The sequence below is a fragment of the Halichoeres trimaculatus genome, unplaced genomic scaffold (assembly GCF_033239565.1).
Source record: "Halichoeres trimaculatus isolate MK-OKI-2021-1 unplaced genomic scaffold, fHalTri1.1 fHalTri1_scaffold_3, whole genome shotgun sequence".
NCBI classification, from domain to species: domain Eukaryota; kingdom Metazoa; phylum Chordata; class Actinopteri; order Labriformes; family Labridae; genus Halichoeres; species Halichoeres trimaculatus.
This window is the reverse complement of record NW_027437181.1, coordinates 29,547,635-29,573,896: the sequence shown is the minus strand read 5'-3', so window position 1 is coordinate 29,573,896 and position 26,262 is coordinate 29,547,635. Positions and strand designations below refer to the sequence as shown.

The 26,262-nt window shown below is 46.4% G+C and overlaps 1 protein-coding gene across 1 annotated transcript in view; it reads right to left on the bottom strand.

The window, feature by feature from the left end:
• The window catches only part of gse1b (Gse1 coiled-coil protein b), a 223,237-nt gene that overhangs the window by 9,397 nt on the left and 187,578 nt on the right, over positions 1 to 26,262 (bottom strand). The window contains exons 3-9 of the mRNA XM_074666033.1: positions 18,189 to 18,386; positions 10,572 to 10,780; positions 4,802 to 4,968; positions 3,326 to 3,526; positions 1,688 to 1,855; positions 1,206 to 1,564; positions 28 to 358 (exon numbers count right to left, since the gene is read on the bottom strand). Coding sequence (XP_074522134.1) covers positions 28 to 358; positions 1,206 to 1,564; positions 1,688 to 1,855; positions 3,326 to 3,526; positions 4,802 to 4,968; positions 10,572 to 10,780; positions 18,189 to 18,386 — 1,633 coding nt within the window. The remainder of the gene's footprint in view (positions 1 to 27; positions 359 to 1,205; positions 1,565 to 1,687; positions 1,856 to 3,325; positions 3,527 to 4,801; positions 4,969 to 10,571; positions 10,781 to 18,188; positions 18,387 to 26,262) is intronic.

Below are 26,262 nucleotides of genomic sequence, written 5' to 3'. Positions count from 1 at the left end.
GGTGGTTCTGAACCCCTGCTGCCTTACCTGTGAGAGTCTGTCCTGTGATCTGCTGAGTCAGCTGGCCGGCCCAGGTCAAGGTGCTGCTCCAGAACCTGCTGGCGGAATTCAGACACCTGGTACTGACGATCCTCTTTCTCCTGACGCAGCTTTCGTTGCCGGGCCAACCACCTTTCCTCCTCATTGGTCCTCTGAGCCAGCAGTGCAGCTGAGAGCCCTGACCCTACAGAGCCGGGCCCCATGTAGTGGCCGTGGCTTGAAATGAGACCGGGGACGGGATGATGAGGTTGGACCATTGAAGAGTGGAGCCCAGGGGGAACTGGTTTGGGAGCAGGAGGGGCGAGCTCTTTGGTTTTATCTGAGGACACAGAATTCAATTAGATTTCAGAGCTTCAACTTACTGATGATTTTCTTTGCAGATTATTTGATGTTTTCTCTTGTCACTAATTCATCAAACTAAGTGTTAGACTGGGGCAGGAATAGGCACTGGTGAAAACTAGAAAAGCACTCAGAGAGCGCAGACCTCCACCAAGCATATTTTGATTGTAATGCAACACTGTAGTCCTACTTGAATGTTATACTTCCTTTCGGCAGACTGTCTGCTACAATTTGGTGTTAGTTGCAGGTTTGTGCGATAATTTGTTACCTAACAATGTTGAAAATTATGACTACCCAGTACATATTTCATATTTCAGATCTTAGTATCTAGAATAGTGCCAGGATCTGGATCGTACTTTTACATCTGTCAGAAATTACCCTGACCTTGTCTTGTGTTACTTTGCAAAGCTATCTTATCTTATGTAAGAATCCTTTAAAAAAATGCTGTATCCAGACGGTGATCCGGATCACCTCCAAAATTTAATCACTTTTTTCTTATCCCGTTTTGAACACTTTCTGAAAATATCATCAATAATAGTTTCTTACTTTTTGAGTTATGTTGCTCACAGACAAACAAACTCTCCCAAAAACATAACCTCCTTGGCGGAGGTAAATATTAATATATATTGAGCCAAAACTCTGAAACCCCAAAATATGTCTTTAAAGGTCATAAAATACAGAGAACGCTAAAAAAAAAAGCCTCTCCATAACATCATCTATAAATCTGCCATTTGTTTCCATTCTAACAGATGCAGAGTGTTGACAGGGGCACGTGTTGACAAACAGCACAGCTGTAGCTCAGCTCCAGGAGCAGCGCGGCCACATACCAGCCCGGTTTGGGGTGAGTCTCTCAGGCTTGGTGCGGTCGTCCTGCCCCCTCATGGCGTGGAGCTCAGCCAGATAGTGGCTCTCCATGGCCTTGGATGCCTGCAGCTCCTTCTCCCTCAGCGCTCTCTCCTTCTGTCTCTCCAGCTCCTTCTCCCTCTCCCTCTCCTTCTCCCGTTCTCGCTCACGCTCTCTTTCTCGGTCGCGCTCTCTCTCCCTCTCCAGCTCCTTCTCACGCTCCCTCTCCCGCTCCCGTTCCCTCTCCCGCTCCTTTTCCCTCTCCACCTCGCGTTCTCGCTCCTTTTCCCGCTCCCTTTCGCGCTCCCTCTCCCTCTGCCGCAGCTCATCCTCCAGCTGAAGCCTGAAAAAAAGAGTGGAGGAAGAAGGAGAGGCTGAGGAAAGATGATAACCCATCATCACAGCACACTGATGTCTCTGTGCTGTTCCTTTTGTCTGTGTACGTTCACACACTGAAGGGCTTTACCTCTCAGACTGCAGGGCCGACAGTGAAGGGTGTGTGAAGTCTCCAGGATAGCGGACCCCTGGTAGGTGCATGTGAACAGCAGAGGGGTGAATGGGGGGTAAAGCTCCCCCTGCTGGTAGAGAGTAGAAAGGTGACCTCAAAGCAGAGAGGCAGAACGGGTCGTCCATCCTGGAAGAAGAGGACAGCAATAAGACAAAAAAATAAGAGCAGGGAGGATGACAGAGAGTCTGTCTCCCTGTGTGACAGTGCAGCTTTCACTTTCATTAACCTGCGCGGGACATCGCAGAGTCCTCCATCTTTCAGGGACGCAGCAGGGTCTGTCAGCTAACCTCAATCACCGCCCAGCAGCTAGCAAGAGAGCGTGCTGTGCACTTCTGTGTGTGTTGTGTATATATATCTCATGTGTGTGTGTGTGTGACATCCACTGCTCATCCCCTCATTAAATCCATTACAGCGCAGTGTGTGATGGGTGCTGCAGTTCTCTGATCTTGCTGGGTTGACAGACTGGAGCATGCAGCCTGTGTGATCGCCCAAAGCTAGCAGGATCCATCTCAGCACACACACACACACACACACACACACAGAGACCACATGATCCTACAGAGTATATATTTAATTATTTATGGATTGTTTAACAAATTCTGCTCTTAGATTTTTTCTACTGCTTGTGTTTCCTCTGTGTGATCACTGGGCTGTCACTTTAAGAAACATCAAAACCTGACACAAAACCTAAACGTCCTTCTTAAAAACACTTCAACAAAGCCGCAGTGGTGAGCAGGCTGTGTCTCATTCCAGATGTACAAAAACTTCAGTGATGCTTTTATGGTGATTACTGAAAAAGCATGCACGAACAAGCTCCAGATATTTCGAGTTAAGTGCTAACCCAGCCGTGCCTGATTCTTTTAGCTTCATATTTTATCCATATGTCAAAGACAGTCTGAGTAAATACAAAGACAATGAGTTTTTGTATGGGGAGGTTTGTGTTTTTGGAAAACTCTCAAAAGAGAATTGTTTCTGTCTGATGCAAATTCAGCAAACACTGAAGCATCATTACCGCAACTCTGAAGGTTGTTTATGACACAAGTGCAACCTTTGGCAGAAAAAGTGATGTTAATCTATTTTTAAATCAATCTCTTAAAAGCATTTTGACACAGCTGACCAGGAGTTTCTCACAGAGGCTTCTGTGCGGCATCATGTCAGATGATGCAGTGAAGGAGGCTTTCATTTGAGCTTCAGGGCAGTATGACTAAGTGTCGGAGCGCGGGGTGAGAAAGTGATTGTTTTAAGTGATACTCGATGACCTTTAGCAGACCTTCATGCTTCACAAGCTGACACTGTGACTTTGCTTAATGCTTGTATTACTTTGTCTCCTCTTTACCTGAAGTTTTTTCTTTAACCTAACAGTCTAATCATATCTCCCTATAGCACGATAAAGTCTCCAGTCCAGTTAATAAAGAAATGAAGAACATCAACAAAATGATTTACCTCTGGGAGCATGAATTCTAGGTCAGCTATACACTGATGTCTTTAGTGCTGAGTAAACAATGCAAACCCTTTGCTTAGTCATACAGTTTGCACAGTTTGCTCTCAGATAAAGTCGAGGTCCAGTCAACAAAATAATCCAACGCAGACACTGACCTGTATGGCGTGAAGGAGGGGTGGGGCAGGTAGCTGGGGTGGTAGTAAGCAGCTGCAGCCGCTGCAGTGGCAGGGTCCAGGCCCAGGGGCAAAGAGGGCATGCGGAGGGCATCCTCGGTCGTGGCGTAGGGCCTGAAACCCCGGAGGTACTCTTCTGGTACAGGACCAGGGGGCACTGCGTTAGGCAACTGTCTGGGCAAACTGAAGGTGAGACATCAACAGAGAAACGGTTAGCTTGCTGCTGTTTCCAGTTTTGCGCACTTTATAAACTTGTGCAGATCAACCCATTTGCTCTAACAAGCTATAAATTCTCATTATCCTCAGCACCAAAGATAACAAAACAAATGTTTGCAGCAGCTGCTTGTTCTAGTGAGTTTTGTAAAGCCATGAATTATAGATTGCTCACTTATATCCAAGCACAGGGAGACTGGAGCAAAACTGATAAGGGATTTTAAAGGCTGACATCGATATATGTTTACAAGCCATACTTTAGCTGCAGCAGATGAAATGAAAAGTTTTCTGTGATGAAAAGAGACTTTGTTTAATGTGGACTGTGAAAGGTGTTTTCTCACTGAAGGACCATCTTTGAGATCATTTAATATTATTACTCAGCCTGATTTCAATGCAACATCATCTGATCAGGTGTGGTTTTCTGCAGCACATACTCCATGCAGGTCACAAAGTATTAAAACCTACAGATTTGCCCTTTACATCAGGGATCACTCCACAAATAATTATTACCACCGCCAAGGAGGTTATGTTTTTGGAAGAGTTTGTCTGTGAACAGCATAACTCAAAAAGTAATGAAGGGATCTTGATGAAATTTTCAGGATATGTTCAAAATGGGATAAGAAAGTAGTGATTAAATTTTTGTGGTGATCCGGATCACCGTCTGGATCCAGGACTTTTTCAAAGGATTCTTTATCATCGATAGATCATAGATAGCTCTGTTTTCACCATATGTGTATATAACTCCCTGATAAATGGTTGGATTGCTTTGCAAAATAATATAAGACAAGGTCATCATAATTTCTGACGGATGCAAAAGTACGATCCAGATCCTGACAATATTCTGGATACTAAGATCAGGAATATGAAATATGTACTGGGTTATCATAATTTTCAAAACTGTCAGGTAACAAATTATGGTACAATCCTGCAGCTAACACCAAATTGTAGCAGACAGTCTGCTGAAAGGGAGTATAACATTAAAGTAGGACTACAGTGTTGGTAACAATCACAATATGCTTGGTGGAGGACTGCGCTCTCTGAGTACTTTTCTAGTTTACTGTATATTTTCTGCTTAAAAGGTTCATAAAGTGGTAAATGTCCAAAATCATGTTGATACACAGAGATTTATTTGTGATGGATAAAGCAGGCTCCATAATATCTACCAATGATGCATCGGTTAAGCTTCAGTGAAAATATTTTTACTCTGCACATCCAGGAAAACACTCTGAGCTGTGTGTGACTCACTTTAAGGGCTGAAAACGTGAATCCTGCATGACAGCGCCGGGGGTGAGACCAAAGGCATAGGGGTTTCCCAGGAGATGAGCAGGGACAGAGGGGCCACCCTTCTCCTGGGGGAGGGCCCCCTCTCCCCCTAGACGTTCCCTGCTGGCCCCACGAGGCCCCGAGTCAGCCTGGAAAAGAGACAGAGAGGGAGAATCTTAGTCATTGTTGGTGAGGGCCTGTGACCGTCATGGTTGTCAGTGCTCGTGGAGCCCGTCTTTGAGCTGCGAGACGAGGGGAAGAAAAAGAAAGAATAGGCCTGTTGATGCTGCAGCAGCCTCCCTTCCTACCTCAGGCACTTTTATCCACTGTCTCACATAAAGCACCTCCCTGTAAAAATACACGGATCGACATTTCTCTCTGGGGAGTTTATGGTAAAATAGGAAAAAAAGGCAGGCAGAGAGCGGTGAAAACAGCCTGACTGTTTTTCTCTAATTGTAAACAAGAGGTGTCATCCTTAAGATCGATGAGGATGAGGTAGAGCTGGATGTACAACAGCAGGGCTTCTACAGAGACGATGACTTTGATCCCAGCAACGAGTGTGTGTATGCCTGCTCGCAACTAGCACACTTTTACATCTACAGGGAAGACAACAAAGCCCAACAAGCAACATCCCTCTGTCTCTGTTTCTCTTTCTTCCCTCTTCTCTTTCACCTCACTCTCTCCCTTTGGCAGCAAGCCTGGTCTCACTTATCCAATCCCACAACTAACACACAAACACACTCCGCAGACACACACACACACCATTTCAAAGCTACAAAGACACCCTGCTGAGGGAGTGGGAGTGCATTTTTCTTAAGCTTTGGTTTCCCTTTGCCTACAAATGCAATCGTAGAACAGAGAAACTTCCCTTCTAAGTTGTATGAGGAAATTGTTTGAGGGATCTGCAGTCGAGGCAGATTTTTCACAGGTATGCCGCAATATTTATCTCATCTTCTGCAAAACGAGACTTCAAGTTAACATTGGCAAGGGAACAACTAAAACAAATGGAAAGAGGAGAGAAAGGATTTATAGAGATGAAGACATAAAGTAAAGTGCAAGAGGAAAAAGCAGTTCTTGCCCCACTAAATTAACCTCTGGGCTCCCTGGGACTATAGAGAGACCCTCCAGCAGAACTGTCCCCTCTCGCACAATGCCTCAGATAACATAAATCCAATTTGGTGAGCCATTACCTCCCCTCCTCGTTCTGCAGCCACTGACCCAGGCTGACACTGATGCGCTAACATCCAATCTTAAATGCCTCTAATGTTTAGACTCCCCACACCCCCTTTGTTCCCCCACGGCACCCCCACCTTCCAGTGGTTTGATTTTACTGTTTGCTGGCTGTTGTTTGTTGCGCTCCACTGAACACTAAGGCCCTGTGCTCCTGTCCCTGTAACACCCCCACAGTCCTCTTCCATCCTTTCAGAGCTTTACGAGCACAGAGAGAAGGTGGACGTTCCCTTCCAATCAGCAGCCAACTGGAAAAGAGGTTCATATATGTCAGAAGAAGTCAATATCAGATTGTGGCTTGGGAGCCACAAGACGCCGGGCTCTCTGTTTGCCCTTTGCTCTCTCTGTCCTTCTTTATCTGCCATGTTGTCCAGTATGACAGAAAGCTGATCAGTGGCTGCCTGGGAGGGTTAGTAAAAGCCTTTGTGATACTTGCAGCAAGGAAGAGAGCCAACACCTGACAGAGAATCACACATCCAGGTGTGTTTAAGGTACACCACCTTTTTCCCGCCATCTCAGCCCTCCAGAGCGTCAAAGAACAGTCCTGCTGCAGGTACGTGTTACCGCCTGAAAAATAAAACCTGTGGGCACTGACTTTTCTTCACACCCTGTCAGATGATCAATTGGTGTAATCACACTAATGACAGCTTTGCTGACCAAGTGACGTGTGAGGGCTTCAGAAAAGCTGTCATCACAGTTGAACTAATGGCACTGATGCTTTGTGATGAGGCCTGGGTTTGAGCAGAGATGACCTTGATTGTTCTGCACATGGACTTGAGCATTGACTGTATCCAGACTTGGAAAAATGCAGAGATTGTTTTGGACTTATTTACTAATAAAAACTGTTTGATTGTTAGCGAGGGCTGACACATGCTCACATGCTTTCCTGTTCCTGTCAGAATGCCTGGTGATGGAAACTCCCTTCAGACTCTAAACTTTTTTTTTCTGAAATGACTAAAGACTCAACTTGAAGGTTTGCAGACTAAACTACAACACTGTGTTGTGCTTTGTGTGATTAGTCGCCTCTGTTCTGATAAACCACATCCTAAAAGCACTTGGTTTTGGGCGCTGTAACGTGTCATACAGCGTGTGAGAGCAGCCAACAGACCACAGTAACTGTCCTCAGCTGCACCTCCTCTATCTCAGCTGATTGTGTGATCCGGGGCCATGTGAGACCTGTTTGAATTTACATGTTTACTCTAAAAAGTGCAGCTATTTCTGTGTCTCTCCACAAAAAACAAGTTTTCCTTTAATTTATTTTCACTTTGGACAGGATTATATGCACTATGTCTCAGCCACTCAAGCTGTTTCTTATTTGAAAGTAAAAAGTAAATGTTCTTGCACTAAAGTTAGACCAAGCATTACTGCACAGGTTAAAAATCAAATAAATCTCCATCAATAAAATAATTTTGGTTAGAGTAATTTGAATTTGCCCTGTGTGTGTAAACACTGTTCCAATAATCTATTTTTAGCATGAAACACTGGCTTTTCAGTATTTTCCAATGAGCAGTTATCAAAATGAATCAAATGATGGTTGAACTTGTGTCCAGTGTCCTGCGTCACACACAGTTTGTTTGTGACGGGGCATGGTTTCATAATCACAGCAATGACTCAATAACTGTCAATTGGTGCTGGTGCCAGACACAGATTACCAGAGAAATTGAATCAACTGTTCCATCCTAACAAATTTCACAGAAATCGCTTCATAAGAGAATCAAGGAAAGATGCCTGTAAAAAAATAAACAAGGAATGATGGCATTACTTTGGTTTTATCAATTAACAATGATACTGAGTCCCTTTTACCGATGAGACTATGAAGGTGAAACCTGAATGTTTATTTAGATACTGTTTGTGCACATTTTTTGTACCTGGGTTCTGCTCTCCTGCGTGTGTGGTGTCACGTGAAAAAACATGTAAAAGGTGAAGGTGTTAGCAGGTCACTACCCTACAGCAGCTCACACAACACAATGACAGCGCCCCCCAGCCCCATTAGAGAGCCACCTTCATCACTCAGACACCTACAAATGCAACCAGCCGTTCCATTTTGACCTTTTACCCCGCCAAAAAAGCCCTTTCTATTCTCAAACACACCATTCACGAGCAGCATGCTACAAACACAGCACACAGAGCACCAATAAAAGCACTTTTCCTCAAAGACTATCCATTAACAGCCATCTTCCTCTGTGTGAGCCAGGCCCCTGTAACCCCCCACACCCCACCAGCCCCCCCAGCAAGGGTGGGAGACCCCGCGCATTGTAGAGCGCTCGTTTACGCCTCTCAGATGGAGCCATGAATCCAAATTGCCAATTAAAAAGCAATTACAGGCAGCAGCGGGAGCAGACTCCTGCAGTCATTAAAGCAAAATGCCAACGCACTGAGCCCTCCCTCCTTTGCTGCTGTGCCTATCACCCCTCCTCTAAAAGACAGACTCATGTCTCAGCCAGGGATACAGTAATGGAGCTTTTTAAAACACAGAGAGCAGGACACACACAGCAACAAGCTGGAGTTTTTACACACTGACATTTCACAGAGGAACCAGAAGGCTGCGTGACTTTTTTTCTGTTTCTGGACAGTTTCACTCTCATCTTAAGAAGAAACAAAGGACGGTGTTAAGTAAATGCTAACAGGTATCCTTCCAAAGACAGACATAAGTATAAGATTTTCAAAGTCCTGCTTCAAAAAAAACAGGAGGAGAAGAAGTGGTGGAGCTCCAGACAGTGTCATCTTTGTTCAGCCAGAGTTTCATATGTCCGCTGAAGCAGCACGGTCCTGCTCTGAAGCCGGCTTTGGTGACACGTCCCTGCCTGCTGCTGTCCTCTCCCAACCTCATCCTCATCATCCCCCCTTAACCTCCTCATTCTTTGGCTGGGTGGCCTCAAGCTGGAGGCTCCACAAACCCAGTGACAACAATCAGTGTGACCTCGTGCACATGAACATCCCCCAAAGGAAAAAAACATAACAACACAAAAACAAGCACACAGACACACATGAAATCATCCACGGTGCAAACAGGCTGGTTAGTTTTGATTTTTTTGATGTTTTTGCTCCTTTAAACTTGCCCTGCTGAGGAAAAGGCAAACAGGGTGACATCACTGGGAGAGGTCCCTTGTCTTCCTCGGACCCCTCCCAGCTTTGCTTGGCCCTTGAACTATGGAGGGGTAATTCTGTTGGAGCTACGGCTACAGAAGGTGAGGGTCATGGGGGTTGTACAGGGGAGAGGACAATGGCCTGAATGCTCCCACACACTGCTGGCTGACCTGTGCACTCACCCTTCACTATCCCCCCTTCTCTCTCCTCCTCCAGGGACCCGTCACAGCATCTCCCAGAGTTTCAGCCTGTTCCCAGTGCTGGTTCTAACCATGCGCTTGGCCTCCACTATTAGCCCTGAGCTGAGATAAGAAGGCTTAAAGCAAGGCCATAATCCTTAATCCACTCCTTATCAAAGCAAGCAGCTCTCCCTTTTTCTCTCCCCCATCTACGTAACGGAGTCGAGATGGTGTCAGGGTGACGAGGCAGAGGATGCACTTGACTGCTTGGGTGAGGAGGGGTGAGACTGGAGTGAGGCGGAGGGTGGGTGAGGGGGCAAAAGGTTGGGGACATGGGAGGGGGGGCTGGTCCAAGGGCAAGAGGGCCAAGTGGGTGGGGGGACTGGAGGGGCACAGATGTTAGCTGCCGTTGATGCTGTCACCTCAACGTCCCAGTGGCATCTGGCATTGTTTAAAGCAAGGGGGCATGAGGAGGGGGTCTAAGGAAAGCCGGCATAGGGAGACCTGCCAGCTATGATACATGTGCATATGTCAAGTACATACTGCCATCTACATGATCCCATAATCCCTCAGGAGCTTGTTGCTTGCAGGAAAGCTAAAGAAAAACATTTGAATTCTACTCAGACAGCGAGACTAGAGGCAGAAATTTTGGACTCTAGAGGAAGAAAGAGCACTGGTCAGGAGTAAAGCAGCGTTTCCACAAAGCGGTTCAGTTCAGTTCGGTTTGTCTCAGCACTGCACACATTTAATGGTGTTTCCTCTGACTAATCCCAGGCAAGATCCCCAAATAACCAAGAAGAGCCATCCCACTTTTTGGCACCCTTCTGTATGGGTGCCAGACTAAACTGATCCAATCTTGGAAGGTGGAGCTACAACACTGCAGACCATTGATTGGTCACTTACCGTGCGACAGCAGCACACAGCCTTCTCTAAAACAAAACTTGATTGTGCTTTGTAACAAAAAACAAAAAACAAAAAGCCACATGCTAATCACAAAGTAGACGAATTGGTGGATGTTTCCCATCGCTGCTCTTTGTTTACTGTGTCGCGTTTTTCTTCTTCGTTGGAAGTTCAGCGGGGTACACTGTGTTGCGCTGCTATGGCATCACGCTATTATGTTACTGATGCAGCAATCGGCATCCAGCTTCCACGCGTCTACCAAAAGGGGCACACACAGGACCAGACTTAACCCGGACTGATCTAAACCGGACTGCTTGGTGGAAACAGGGCTTAAGTGTGTGAAGACGTGGTCCTACCTGTCGTCCCTCTGTCCTCCAGAGGCCGTTGCTAGTCTTTGTTGGAGCAATGGTGACTACAGGTGGAGTGTTTGGCACGCTATGGCCCGTGGGGGGAACCAGGACAGGCCCTGGACCGAGAGGACCCCTCTTGGGCGTACTGACTGGAGAGCTGTGGTTGGTGGCAGGGGATGACACTGGAGAGGACTCACTGCTGATGGAAGACGCAGCTGGAGGATGACAGAGAGAGGAAACATAAGTCATTGAAGAACATCAGACAAGCTTAAAATGTGATTTTCTTTATTGATAAAAAGGAAAATGTAACAACAGTGGGTCCCTGAAGCTGCGTCACTGAGGGGCTGCAGCGCTACGATGGAAACAAATGACGCACACACACTCACACACACACAAACACATGCACAGGGCCAGATGGATGGCCCTAGGCTCCCATTATGAAGTGACAGTGATCAGGATGAGCAGCCCTGTGAGAGTCACACAGCCTTGACATCCAGTACACACACACACACACACACACACACACACACACTGCAAGAAAGAACACACAGCTCGACAGTGAACAGCCATGTTGAATGTATATATACAGTCAGTGGCGCTTGCAGCCACACACATCCCCCTCAAACCCCTCCTCTTCCTCTCTCACACGCACACACACACACACACAGCAGGTGGTGGCGGGCTGGCCCAATGAGCTTCTCTGCTGCGCTGTAGCTGCGCCACATTAACAAAGCCCTTAAGGGAAACCCTGTAGCACAGGGTCACGGTCTGGTCACATGCCCTGCTTTCCACACATCTCTCTTTATACGCAGACCTCTCTGATGACACACTCCTTTTCAAATACACACCAACATATATAACAGAGATTTCATCTTCCTCTCCCCTCACAGGCCACTCCCCCTTTTTTTTCCTCACAATGACCACTTTCTCCTCCCTCAGGTTTCCTCCTCTCTTCCTCCTCTCTTGTGTCTTCACCTGTGTGCTGTCTCGATGTTGACTTCCCTCTCCTCCTCCTGACAGTTCAGTGTGCTGTACGTCTCCTCGGCTCAGATCAGGAGCAGCATTACACAGTCAAACTGGGTCACAACCCTCTCAGTGGGACACAGTTTTGTGCTGCAGCAAGAACAGTGGGAGGTGTGTGCTTAATGTGCATGTGCGTGCAGGTAGTGTGTTTTACAGCATCACTGTGCTCAAACGCAGCCGTGTACAGACGAATAAGAGCAGCCGAAACCTCAGGCTAGTTTCAGGTCTACTTCCTCTCCAATTATCACCCATCAGAACAAAAACCAAAGATCTCTACCCGACCGCGATTTCTTCCCTGCTCTGGTTTCCTTGGTAACATAACCTAACATACAGTGTCAGCTCAAGGTAGATGTGGAAAGGATATTGAACAATTTCAAACACCTCATCCGCTCTAATACTACTAAATAATGAAAAGAATCGATAACATGAATCTAAAATTTATGTGCGAGAGAAAGGTAAGAGTAGGAAGAAAGGAGAAAAGGGGAAAAGATGTTGCTGATACATGTGAGGTGACACATGAGAATGAAAAATGATGAGCGGGAGGGTGAAAAAAACAGCACGTGAGGGTGCAAAAGAGGTGTGAGGTGAGGTGGGAGATGGAGTGAGAGGAAAGCAGAGAGATAAGGGGTGCAAATGGGTGAGTGGGTGGCGGGGACATGGTGGGTGTGTGTATGTGTGTGTGAGTGTGTGTGTTAGGTAGGGCTATCTTGTCTGCACAATGGCAATTAGTGGCCTAATCCTCCCCCCCTCACCTCGGAGAGCCATTACTCTCCCCTGCAAGACTAGGCCAATCAATAGCAGCCCACTCAGCCCGGGGAACAGAGCTACACTTAATACAGCTCGAGTGTCACAGCCTATTCACTCTCTACACACACACACACAGATCTACACTAACACACACAACATATATACACCAGGATGAGGAGAAAAAGGGGAGATGGTGAGGAGTGTGTTTGGAGATTCTGAACTGCTAAGCAACAGACCTCTCGACTCCTTCTTCTTCCCTCTCACCCCCACCTCTCTTCTCATCTCCTCCTCTTCCTCCTCCTCTTCCATGTAGAGGCAAAGGCAGACTGAAGAGGAGGCAGGACCGACTAAATAATTAAGAGAGCAGGAGGAGAAGCAGGTGAGGGGAAGAAGGAAATAAAAGAGACAAGGGCCATCTCGCATCTTCATTCTGTGCTTGCAGAAAAATCTGTGTGCACTTGTACACCTCCTTCTTAACATACACAAAACACACACACACACACACACACACACTGCTATTATTCTTCTATTATTCCCTCCTCCTCCTATTTCACAACCACCACCCGCCCACCACCTCTCCTTACACCCCAATTCCTTTTCCTTCTGTTCTTCAAACACAGTGCCAGCCAAACAGGCGCAGATCTGTCAGACTGAACGCACACTTTTCATCAACACATTTTCAATAGTTACAGCCGTTTAGGACACAGGGACTATCTGAAAGAGTGGTAACATCTTTGCATCATTTTACATCCTCCCTTTATTTTCCTGTTGAAACCACAGGAAGTCAAGTGTGTCCATAAGCCTCTTTCCTTCATCACGCCTCCTCCTCCTCTCGTCCTTTTTCAGCCCCTCTGCTCCAATTCCCTTTTCTTTGCCCCTCCCTTGCTCTGAAGTGCCATCTGATAGAAAAAAAAAATCACATATGAGGTGTGTGATTGGCACCAAGCTGGAGTCATTTCTCTGTTATGCTCCTCCTCTCCCTTCTGTCTATACACAGAGAAGATGGCCATACGTTCTGGCCCTGTAGGGAGCCAGAGGAGGCAGAAAGGAGGAGGAGTGAGGCACAGCCTTCGTCCCCAGAGTCTAAAATAGGCTCATCAGCTCTCAACCTGCACTTCATTAGCTGTACTGATTGTCACTTGCTGGGTGTGTGTGGTGTAGTGATGGGGTTGGAGGGGGGTGGGGGTTGATGGCAGAGATGGAAAGAGGGACAGAAGAGGTGGAGACAGAAGGAAAGAAGGAGAGAAAAAGAGAGAAAAGAAATCAAGCGCTGTCTCAGTCCCAAGCTGTGTGTGATTAATGTGAAGCTCCTTTCTCCATCGCCTCCTCTATTACCAGTCGCACTCTCCCAGACTGCCTCCACACTTGACCGCTCAAGCTGAGCTGCACATGGCCACACACACAAGTGCTCACACACACACACACTCACACAATGCAACCTACAGCAGGAACAAACAAACAAACCAAGCTGTGGTCAGAGGCTGAGGCCAAGTGTCCCTGCGTAGACGGCACCTTTTAGTTCAGCCACTGACCCGATCAAAAGGCTGAAAAAAAAGAGTCACCACAGCTCTTCAGCAGGCTGTTTCACTCAGAGAGGCAGTCCAGCAGCCATGGCAGTGAATCCCTCTGGATCACTAAGCCTTGATAGGAAGAAGAAAACAACACACAAAAATGTTTCAGTGTTGCCAAACAGCCCTTACCAATCCTCGTCCTCCACCTCATCCTCTGCCAAAACAGCAGAGCGGAGCTGGCCTCAGCCCTGCCAGGCAGAAGGTGCTCCCCTCCATCCTGCCAACACACCCACCCATAGCCTACCTAACCCCACCCCACTCCTCCCCCTCCACCTGCCTCCCTCCCAGCATGCATTACAACAACATCAGCACTTAATTAAACAGTCCATTTCACACCTGGTGTGCATAGCAGTGCCCAGCCAACCCTGCATCCATATGCCACCCCACTAGCACAAGCCTCAACACGTGCACCGTAACACACACACACACACACACACACACAGATGCAGACACACAATAGCCACTGATGCACACAAACACCACACACACCTGCTACTACAGTCTTGGCCACGCACTGACAACACACCACAAAGCCTGTAATCTGCATCACTGGGTTGGGGGGAGGGGAGAAGAACACACTGTGTGTGTATGTGTGTGTGTATTTGTGTGTGTGTGTGTGTGTGTGTGTTGCTGTGCCAGCGAGGGGGAAGAAAGACGGTACAAGATGGCGGATGGAAATCAGAGGAGCAATCCTGTGTGTCTCCTGCTGACTGTACAAACTGTATATTCTGCTTAAATGCTGCTTTGCTACTGTACAGAGCCACGAGAGGTGTAAGGTCTCTGTGTTATGAGAGGGAGGTAGGGAGGGAGTGAGGGGGAGGTGGGGGAGTGAAAACTGTTTGTGAGTGTTTCAGGGACAGTCACAGCCTGAAGGGTTTTGCCTTCAAGAAACACACACACACACACACACACGCAGACATAGACACACTGAGCGCAGCGAGGCTGTGTGAGCTCCAGGCAGGCTCCAGATGGAGAGGTCACAGACACACTGCCCCGCTGTCCCAGCATGCTCTAGGCTCCCAGAAACAAGGGGAGCCTCCGGCCACACACACACACAATCTGACAAACACACTCAGGTTTTCACAAATCTACTAATTACTTCCTGTTCCTCTTTTTTCCAGCCAATTCACTCCATCCATCTTGTACACCTTTATGCTGACGCTCTCTCCGGGCAGAGAAGTGGCGTTTCTGTGACCGCAGTCGTAACACTCTGCTGGTGTGTATGAAGGAAATACTGAGAGGATTAAACCCAGGTCTGCCTAATTAATCAGATATCAGCAGGCATGCCTTTTTGTGGCTGTGTGTGTGTTATCTGTTCAGTGTTCACTCACACATGAACACCAACCTGTGTGTTCCTGTGAGTGTGCATGGGATGAGTGTGTGTCCTTTACGCCGCTCTGATACTCATTATCACTCACCTCCTCTCTTCAGCGCAGCACTCAGTACACAGAGCTGTTCATTATACTCACCGCCGACAAGTGACGATGTATGTGTCTGTACGTGTGCATGTGTGTGCGCGTGAATAGGGGTGTGTGGGTGTGTGTATAAACAGCAGCCGTGCTCAGGGTCTTAAATCAGTTCAGCAGCTAGTGGCGGTGATACTAGTACTCAAACCTAACTAATTCCTCCAGGCCTTAGGACACTGAGTCATGGCACCTCATATATATATATATATATATATATATATATATATATATATATACTGCACTCCTCACCTCAAAGCATCAACCAGAGGGAGAAGAGAGAAAAAGGGGGAGGAAAAGAGAGAGGGAGACACAGAGAGGGAGGCTGAGTCAAAGCAGCTAATGAAAGGACAGCAGGCTGCAGCATGCTAAGAAATCACGAGGCTTACACAGTTGCAAAGACAACTGTTTGCATGTGTGGGGGTGTCTGGATGTGTGTGTGTGTGTTGCCTATAAATACAGGCTCTGCAGACAGAGAGGTGACTGCAGCTCCAGGGGCTGCATGCCTCTCTGCCCACCCTGGAGCCGCTGCTCCTAACACGGGCAGAGTCGTCCCTTATGCCTGATGGCTGACTCACACACACACACTCTCACACACTCTTACACACACAAACGTCTGCCTACACCAGGCAGTTAGTCAGGGAGGCACCGTCAGCAGCAGGCCTCAAAAATAACAAAGGGGCTTTTTTTTTTCCTTTTAATAAAAAGGTGGTGGAGCTTAATCAGGCAGAATGAGGTGTGTGTTTGTATGACAAAGACGCAGACAGGAGCTCTCTGCCTCTGGAGATCCTGAATTACAAATAGAACAATGAGAACCTTTGCTCACCTCACAACATGAAGAAAAAGACAAATCAGAGGTTATTGAGGGGTGATTAAAAATATATATCCACAAGAATGTTATCCTTGTGTTCTCCAGCTTCAGCAGACAAAACAGAGGGGAAGCAACAGAAATCTAATAAAAAGGTTTCAGATAAAGTGATAAAGCAGGTCTCTGAAGTGGATTTGTGTTTTTTTGAGAGATAGTGTCAGAAAGTAATAGGACTGGCATGCAGAGTCGAGGGAGTGGAGCGAGATGAAGGGGAGAAGGATCATGAGGGAGGTGAGGAGAGGTTAGAGCTGAGTGCTCTTTCTCTGGGTAATAAATCATTTGCAGGGTTCTGGGTCCTGGGCAGCAGTGGGCTGGGGAGTGAGGTATCCAGGGACAGCCAGGAAGGAGGGGACCATCTGATTTAAGAGGCAGAGCAAGGGTGGACAGCTGGGGTAGCTGGGCCTCTCTGCGGCCAAGGCATGGAGCCACACATGCATGCACACACAAATCTAACACACTCTCAATTAACTCCACAATGACAGTGTTGCTACAGAGGCTCTCCTGTGTATTTGCTGTATCAGGTTTTTTGTATAATGTGTTATTAAAGCCGCTGGGTGCATGGATTTACATGTAAATGTGTTTTAGAGGTCAGTTTTGCATCTACCATCCAAACAGGACGTAAAGAATATACAAATACATCAACATGTGTCTTTACAGAGACATGTTTTCAGCCTTAAAGGACGAGTTCAGAGTTTCTGCTGGGTCCTATGAGTTCATAACCACCAATACAACCACCTGATGCTTCCTTCATATTCATACAACCCCAGGACAGAGCTCTGAGAGATGGAAATTGTGTGAAATGTGTTGTTTGCGTAGGCACAGACAAAGGCAAATGCACAAAGTGGAACTATAACACCGACATGCACACATTGACAAGCGTACACGCTCTCACACACAGCACATTAAGTGGGTCAGCGAGAGTGGCTCCTCTTCGTCCCAGCATCTCCAGGGATGCCAACTAATTCAATCCTGGGTGGAAATCATCCCAATGCTATTAGTGATTCTGCACTCAGCTGCACAAACTGCCAATGCTACATGGAACACACACACCTTTGTGAGCCCAAACATGCAGAAAAAAACACACACGTACAGCCGCACATGTACCAGGTAGAAGACAAACAATTCAGCAGGCTTTCAGGTGGAGATGAGGGTGGATGTAGTGATGCATTCAGCTCCTATGGGAGTTAAGGTTCTAATTATTTAATCTATGATAGGGAGACTAGATTAAAAGTTTAACAAATCAAAATTATGTTGATAAAAAAATGGCTGTGGGACTCCTCATGTTTGATTCCACTATGTAACAAAGGCTTTAGCAGGACATCTGCTGGTTAATCTTCACATTTATCATACTGTGGTCATTGTCCCATGATGCCAATAATTCTGTATGTCTGCAGCTCTATACATGATGCATGAATGTGGGAAATTTGATGAGCTAAAATCATTTAATCTCTTACAAAAAAATACAATTAACATGTTTTTTTTTAAATCTGCTCTGCTTTTCTATTAAAGCAACTGACATTAACGCTCAAGTTTCCAGTAAATAATCTTATATTATCTACATAATAAGAGTTTGAAAACAACATTTTTGAAATAATTTACTCTTTTCAAATATCATAAAGTGTTATCAAACAGTAACATCAGCTTGGAATTGGTTTAATTTATGGTGATATAGTTGTTTAAATATGGCTCATTGGATATCAAAAGGGTTTTCTGGCCTTCATATGCGTCCAAATGGCTCAACAAATCTTATTTTCCACTGTCTCTTTATCAAAACGCCATGAAATGATTATGATTTGATAAATTTCTTGCATTTAGATGACTTACAAACACAGATCATCTGAGCTCTCGACCAATATGAGCAACATGACAAAATGAAATGGATGGACCCGTTTGAATATGATATACGTCCAGCAGGCTTTGACCCCCGTCACACAGCCTGGTGTGGCTTTACCTCGAGGTTCTTCAGCCTGTTTAGCCAGTTTACGGAGGGCTGCAGCAAATCCAGAATGAGCAGACTGGGTGGCCGGGCTTCCATTGGCTACGATAGAGCCGTTGAGAGGCGACGGGGTGAGGGGGCTGACCGTCGCCGTGGTACGGGTCGCCGTAGAGATCATTCCTAACGATGGTGACTTTGGCTCATGGCTCATGCCTACAAATGGGACAAAAGGGAGGAGAATTGTAATGTGTTTAAAATCATCGCTGCTTTCAAATGAATGAAGAGAAAAGTCAGGAGTATCTGAGACGTTTGATTTCTTCAGTGTCGTACAAACACAAGCACCAGAGGAGATACACAAAGATGGACAGAGACAGCTCAACGCAAAAGGAATATGGCTGAGAGCTGTTTCCACACAGAGACAGACAGGACTGAGTGTGTCACTGCGTGTGTGTGTGTGTGTGTGTGTGTGTGTGTGTGTGTGTGTCTGTGTGTGTGTGACAGCTGGGGCGGATGGGGATTGGTGGTGTGAGGGGCAGAGGGGCTTTGGTTGTATGCTTCAGGGTCAGAGGTGAGAGGTTAGCAGGGCAGGTCACTCTTCCCCTTTTCGCTCAGAGAGCTACAGTCTGGCTGTGTCTGCCAGAGGTCCACGGTCACACAGTTTACACAAAACCTCTACTGAGCATGCTCTAACACTACCAGGGAGTCCATCCTTCTTATCAGAATAGAAACAAGTAAGCCAATAAATCTCTGTCTAGTTTTCTCTATGCTGCATGTTTCTTTTATTAAGTATTACTGATATTGCCGAGCTTCATTCAGTTAAGTTTAAACGCATCTTTATGAATTCCCAAGTGGAGGAATCTGAAAACTTACAGCAAAGTTTGGGCTTCTAAAACTGAATTTATAAGCAAATATGATGAAATAGCGACCATGGGAAAAGAGTTTTTTTTTTGTCTTTTTCGAAAAGGCAACAACAAACTTCTATTTTTTATGATCACTTTGTCAATAGGAAAAAAAGAGGCTTTGAAACCCTCAATTTTTTCAAAAGCGAAAGTGAAACTATCAAACCAACAGCCACAAATTCACCGTAAGAAGCAAATTCTTATGTTTAAAAGCATATTTTGTATTTTTTACTGGAGAAATTTTAAAAATGATCAATCATTTATCAAAATATTTCACAAATTTTATTTTATTTGATAATCCAGTGTTTGTTAGGGGTTTGGTCGTGTCTCTGAGGAACTTAAGATTTTTTTTCTCTGGGGGCTGAGAGTTTTGAGGATGAGCAGGGTTGAGATGGCTGTCCTTCTCTTTCCTGTGTGTGTGTGTGTGTGTGTGTGTGTGTGTGTGTGTGTGTGTGTGTGTGTGTGTGTGTGTGTGTGTGTGTGTGTGTGTGTGTGTGTGTGTGTGTGTGTGTGTGTGAGTGTGTGTTGAATGAAAGGTGACACCCTGTTGACAGCCCCTCAGTCTGTGGAAACCCTTAATACCAGAGTGGCTTGTGATAGCCGACATTCTCGGGCGAAGCACGTACACACACACTTACATTACACACACTACACATTAAGTTTAGGCTTACATGTCTGAGAGTAAGTTGAGACTAGAGTAGCTTGTGTACAGCAGAGGCATTAACTCTAATGTTTAAGTCTGCACACGCTATGGGTTTAAAGAATCAACTTAAAAAAAAACCTTCAGAGTAAACTTTCAGCACAAACACAAAGACTTCCAGGACAAAGACTCAGCCCAAAGTAAAAGCTGCTTACTTACAGTATATCAATAGTATAATTAGATAAGTAGGAGCCATATCTGGGTTTACCCCAGAGGCTGAGGGAGCTATAAAAAGATCATATTCCCTCCTGAGAGGAGAGCACAGGCACAGCACCCTCTGCCTTAGTGTGACTGTGTGTGTGTGTGTGTGTTTGAGTGGACACACACAGCGACAAGTCAGGCATGACAGAGTGAATAACATTCCCAACACCTCTCCAGTTGTCCTGCCTGTAACCTCCCAGTTACCCAGTGCACTCGCAATGAACCCAGCACACAATTAATAATGGAATCAACAGTGAGTACTGTCTGAACAACACACACACACACACACACACACGGGCACCATTCACAGAGTGTCAGACACGCAGGAACACACACCGATTCTTCGGTCGAGTAACGTGACTTTGTCAAAGTGGTGTACTTCTCCTCCTCCTCTCTCATTGTTTGGAAAGAGTCAGAGAAGATACACAGGAGGAACTTTCTACAGCGTACTTTACAGAAAGAGGACACTAGATTTACAGCCTCTATCAACCACACACACAAACCACAGACACACACACACATGCAAGTGAAAGAAGAGACAGACAAGCACACAGCTTGACAAATACACACACAGGCAGATATCCGGAGGTCTGGCTCTGGTTCATGACCCCCCTCTACCCCCCCATAGATTAAAAGCGTGGCCGAAGCTCCTTACTGCACAAAGGAGTGGAGCCGCCTGGATCCCCCATGGCTGCATCTTCACGTCGAGCCCAGCCCCGCGCACACCAGCAGCCACCGACAGGACACACACCATCTTCCTGCTCCCCTCTCTTTCTGTCTATCTCCTCTCGCCCTTCCGTCAACCCTCTCACGCTGTCTCCCTCCCTCTCTTCCTCCCTGCCTTCCTGTCTCTCTGCCGCTGCTGCTCACAAAGACCGTTTAGAGCTTATCTAACAAAGCAACACACCACACACGCTGGCTGCCTATCTCTCCCCTCCTCGCTCTGCCTCCCTCTGCCTCTAAGTGAGAAAACAGAAATTCTTAACCCAGCAGCTGCTACGATGTCACATGACCTCACCCCCCTCCCCTCCCCCCTCCCTCCCTCCCCTCTTACACTCTCCCTCACTCCTCCTCCTCCTCCCCTCTCAACCTATAATTCCTCAGCCATTTGTAGATAACAGACACAGGCATGCATGCCCTGCCAAGGCAAGCTGAGGGAGGGGGAGGGGAGGAGAGGAGGAGAAGAGCCGAGGAAGAGGGGGAAGAGAAGAGGAGAGGGGGGGCCTCGTTGGTCACCACATCTGACCCCATTGCTGGGCAGAGACAGGCAGTGTGTACGTGTACAGATGGATGAAGGGGGGGCCAGGTCAAATATGTGAGGCGCCCTTCCCATCTTGAGACAGAATAAGAAAGAGAGAAAGAAAGAGGACATGTCCTGGCCTGTGTCGAGCACTACAGTGTGAGAGGAAGCCTTTGTGTCAGAATGTGAGCCACAATTAATTTCAATCTGCTTCATTAGCATAATTGTGAAATTGAAAAAGTCAAAACTGAAAAAAGAAAGTAAAAAAAAAAGGAAGGTTAAAAAAATAATGATATCCATTTTTTTCAAGTTCAAGCTGCTAGCCGAGTAAATCCAAAGCAGCGCGCACATGCACTTGGTCACACAGGCTACAATTACTGGTGGTTGTTATCAGGGTGGAGGAGACTACTGCGTAATAGTGGTCGGGGGTGGTGGACTCAGGAAGAGAGTATAAAGCGTGGGTCTGACTTCCCCTCTGTCCGTCCTGCTGTCATTGCATGGGTGTGAATGAGTCGTTTCTTTAGTCATTTCCTCCTTCCGTCACTCGCTGCTTTTTCTCAGAACAGTGAGCCAGCGAGCGCGATGACAGGGAGAGAGATTATCTTAGGGGGCAAAGCTGCAGGGTGGCCGGTATTGTGCCAAAGGCCACCTTTTGACAAAGCTCCTTTCTGTCGCTGAGGCCAGGGTCTGTCTCCCCTGAGAGGACACAGAGCTGCTCCGTCTCTGCTGCTGTCTCTTTCACTCGTTTTCAGTCCTAAATCATGAAGATCCCCCTGCTGGATTTCAAGAAGATTGTGTTTGCTTGTATGATGATGAAACAGACAGTATTATGGAGGGAAGGCTGAAGGGGGAGGGCAGGTACTGATGTGGCTTTCACAAAAAGGATGCTTGTTTAAATACACTTCACAGAGTCTCAGGGTCAACCAAAATCCTTTCTTCAGTCAGACTTTGTTGAATGTCATCTCTCACCTCTCTGCCCTCAGTTTTGTTGATGAGTTCTTTTAAAAATTCTTATAAAAGCAAAGATTTCAAAGAAATACTCAGAGAAAGTGCAGCTTCACAAAAAATAAAAGTGAAAACCTTACAGTAGAGAGCGTCTACTGAGAGACAAGGACTGGTGTATTTCTATTTCGCTCTAAAGAACAGTATTGTCAAAAAACTTCAAGGTGCAGAAGAATTAAACACACACACAATAGGATTAGGAGGAAGAGGAGGGTATTATTAAAGAAATGTGGGTGTTAATGTTCTAAAAAGGGAGCGCTTCTTTTTCCAGTGACCACATTTTCTCTCCAAACCACAAAAAAACATGTGTAATGCAAGTTGAAGCGCTCTTTTCAGAGTAAGTCTTGATACATAGGATGATGAGCAAACCCCCAATGAGTCACGTCTCACAGAACTTCCAGATAAGTGAACTTGCCTCAGCCTCTTAGCATCACTCAGATACTTTGCTCACTTTGTTAGGCTCTCATTCCTGTTCGCTAAACCTCCAGCAGATGGCGCCCTCTCCCAGTGAATCAAGAGGGAGTCCTCAGTGAATGAAACAGCATATGTCTCAGCCCTTTAATCCAGTGATCCACAGAGGAGGAAGAGATTTTGAATGATATTGCTGTGGATTATTCAGAGGACAAAGGCCGCGTCCACGGGCAGGGTTTAGAGCCTTAATGCCTAGAGGTCTTACAGATATAAATAAATTAGATCTTTTGGCACCGAAGCAGAAGCTGAAACACAAAAATATTGTTTGAGAGTACCTAGGGGTTAAAAGAGTCTGTTACACACTGAGCTTCCTCCTGTAATTAACCCTTTGAATGCCGTTACACCCTCAGGGGAAACATGACAAAGCCCCCACAGAAAAAAAAAGGAATGTAGATTACAACAAAACCACACACAAACATGATCCCACCCATACACACACACACACACACACACACACATTCACAGAGCAGATTGACTGCTAAATGGCATACAGTAAACACAGTTTTAACACCCTGCTGGGAGTAAAGCCGATCACTAACTTCCACAGTCAAACAAACGCACCGACACACACACAAACACACACACAAACACACACACGGTTCCGCCCTTTTGCTGGTTGGAATGCAGATTACTTGTTCTCTCACACACACTCACACACACACACACACTCAAACACACACGTATAAAGTAAATCCTCTTGGCTCCTGTATGGCCCGGTCAGAGGGGAGATAATGCAGTGGCAGCTCTGGTGAGTGGTTAATCTTTAACCAGGAAGGGATTTGCCTATCAGCTCGTTAAAACTAGCAGAGCTGTGCTGCCGGTTCATCTATCTGATCCAGACACCGACCTGACGATGCCAAGTTCAACACAGCATGGAGCGAAGCTGCACTACAATTGATTATGTCGTGCAGCAGATGCCTCTTTTCCATTGGCAGCGCGCTCTCATCATGTCAAACCAGTCTGTCTTTCCCTCTGACGAGCATTAAAGATGTCATCATCGTAAACTGGTTGGCTCTACATGTGTGGTTAGACAGGCGACTGCAGCCCTGAAAGTCTAACTGTGCTCTGCTTTGAATACTTTTGAAACTCTTTTGAGACGTAGCCTCTGTGGTTTGGGGTTTTGTTTGACTCCTACATTCCTCCTCTTACTTCTCTCTGACAAATAGCACCCTCGCTGTTTTCTGATAATGTTTTCTTTGCTTTTCTATCAGAGCTGTGTTTGCCCATACAAAACAAACATTTACTGCTGCTTCACATCAAATCATCTTAACAGCTAAGCTACTGGAGGGCTTTTATTGTGAAACCACCACAGGAAATTCAGCTCAATTTTCTTATAAAAACTGATAACTGAAAAGGATGGGATAGAGACATGTTTTGGAGCTTTGCCTCACCAGTATTTTTTTTTGCAAGAAACAACCTGTAAATAGCATCTGTTCATCGAGAACTGTTTGCAGGTGTGTTTTTTGCGGTTTGTGCAGACCAGCGGCGAGATAAGTAACACCTTTTTAGCTCTCTTGTCATAGATAAGTGGAAATCCCCTCAATGCTTGGATCACAGTAACTCGTGTTATCACAGCACAGGTATTCAAAATGAAAGCATCACTCAATGAGGAAACAAGGAAAACACGGTTGAACCTCTGACGTGGTTGAACCACCTCTGCCTCTCAAACAGGAGGGATTTGGAGTCAGCTTGATGACTACATGTCATCAATTATGGCTGAGTGGCTGACGAGCTAGCTTGAGATGTGCTGACAGAGGGATGAAAAGGGTGGAGGAGAATATGCAAGATGTGTCTCACAAAGGAATTTTCAGACTACAGACAGGAATGAAAATAAGAGAGAGTCTAAATTACCAGTGAGGCAGGGATGTGGATGAAAGCAACTGAGCCAAACAGGATGTAATATGGTTATAACAGCCTCCACCACAGACGCATTAAGTGCTTCCATGTTAAGAGTGCTCATACAATGTCAGTCAGCAGAACCGATGAATGACAACAGGAAACACAGCTCAGCAGGTGAGAAATCAACACATGGGTGACAAAGAGTTTAAATTTAACCCTCAAATACTGTGCCCACATGAGCAGAAGCTCAGGATGTGATGTGTGTTTGTGCAAAAACAACAACAAAATGACCTCCAAGCAGGACAACAAAAAAACAAAGGTGAAAGAGAAGATGTAGGTCATAGGAGGGGGAAAAAAGTCCAGCGTGATGTAACGCTGTGGTTGCTTCTACTAATGAACACAGGGCAGGCTTCTGCATAAACCTCACAATGAATGTCATGATCCCTCACTTAAAGACACATAAACCTGCACACACACACACACAGTATCCAGAAGCACAGCAGGATAAACCTGCTCTGGTAGTTTCAGGTTTGTTTGACTTCTGAGATGAGATGTCAGAGCAATCTACCCTAAGGCACTGTAGAACGGATGTGTATGTGTGTGTGTTTGCACATGCACACACACACCTGTGTGTGCACGCCCGAGCACTTGCATGCCATCTCTTTTACTTGGAACCAAAGAGAAATCCCTGATATCAGAGGAACTCTGAAACGGGAACGCTGTGGCTGCAGAGCGGCAGAATCAAAGGCGACAATTTCACAGAAAGACAGAGAGGGAAAAGAGAGGGGAAAGAGAGGAAGAGGAGATGGAGACAAAGGAAGAGGGAAGAGAGGACAGGGTATGGAGAGACAGACAGAGAGGAAGAGCAGGAGATCAATCAAAAGCTGTAGCAGAGAGACGGGGAGTATAGCCTGTCTCTGAGCTGTCATTATACAGAAGGCCTCCATTATGGAGCTACAGCAGAGAACAGAGTACATCTCCTCCTGACCTGGCTCCCTGTCACTGTCTTCACACACACACACACACACACACACACACACACACACACACACACACACACACACACACACACACACACACACACACACACACACACACACACACACACACAGATCTCTGTGCACAGAGCAAAAAGAGCAGTCTTCCTGCCTCTTACCTGGCGTGGCTTTAAATGATACTGTTGTGTATGTAAGAGTGCATGTGCGCACATGCACGTACACTGACACACACACACTGACACACACACACCTTATTATTCATCCCTCACCTCCTACTCCTCTTCTTCTGTACAACCCCCCCTTCCCAGTCCGCCTGCCAGCCGCTTGCAACAAAAACAGAGAGATTTCAAAAGACCAGCCGGCATCTCTCTCCCTCTCTTCACCTTCCTCTCCTTTATCCTGCCACACACACACACACAGAGGCAAGAACACACACACGCGCAAAGAAACAGATTGTGTCTTGAGGGTAGGCACGAGCTGAGATGATTTTCTCTCCTCTCCTCTTCCTCCCTGCATCCGACTCACCCACCCCGACAGCGCCATTTCCTCTGTCTGTTAATTACACAGCGGCAGTGGTAGGGGTTGCTGGGGTTGTATGTGTGTGTGTGTGTGTGTGTGTGTGCGTGTACCATCTGAGGAGTGTGTGGCTGTGTTCTCAGAGACACCAGCGTGGGCGTATGACAGAACAGTCTGGTTACGCTTCACAACACTGCGTAGAGAGTGTGAGCACACACATATA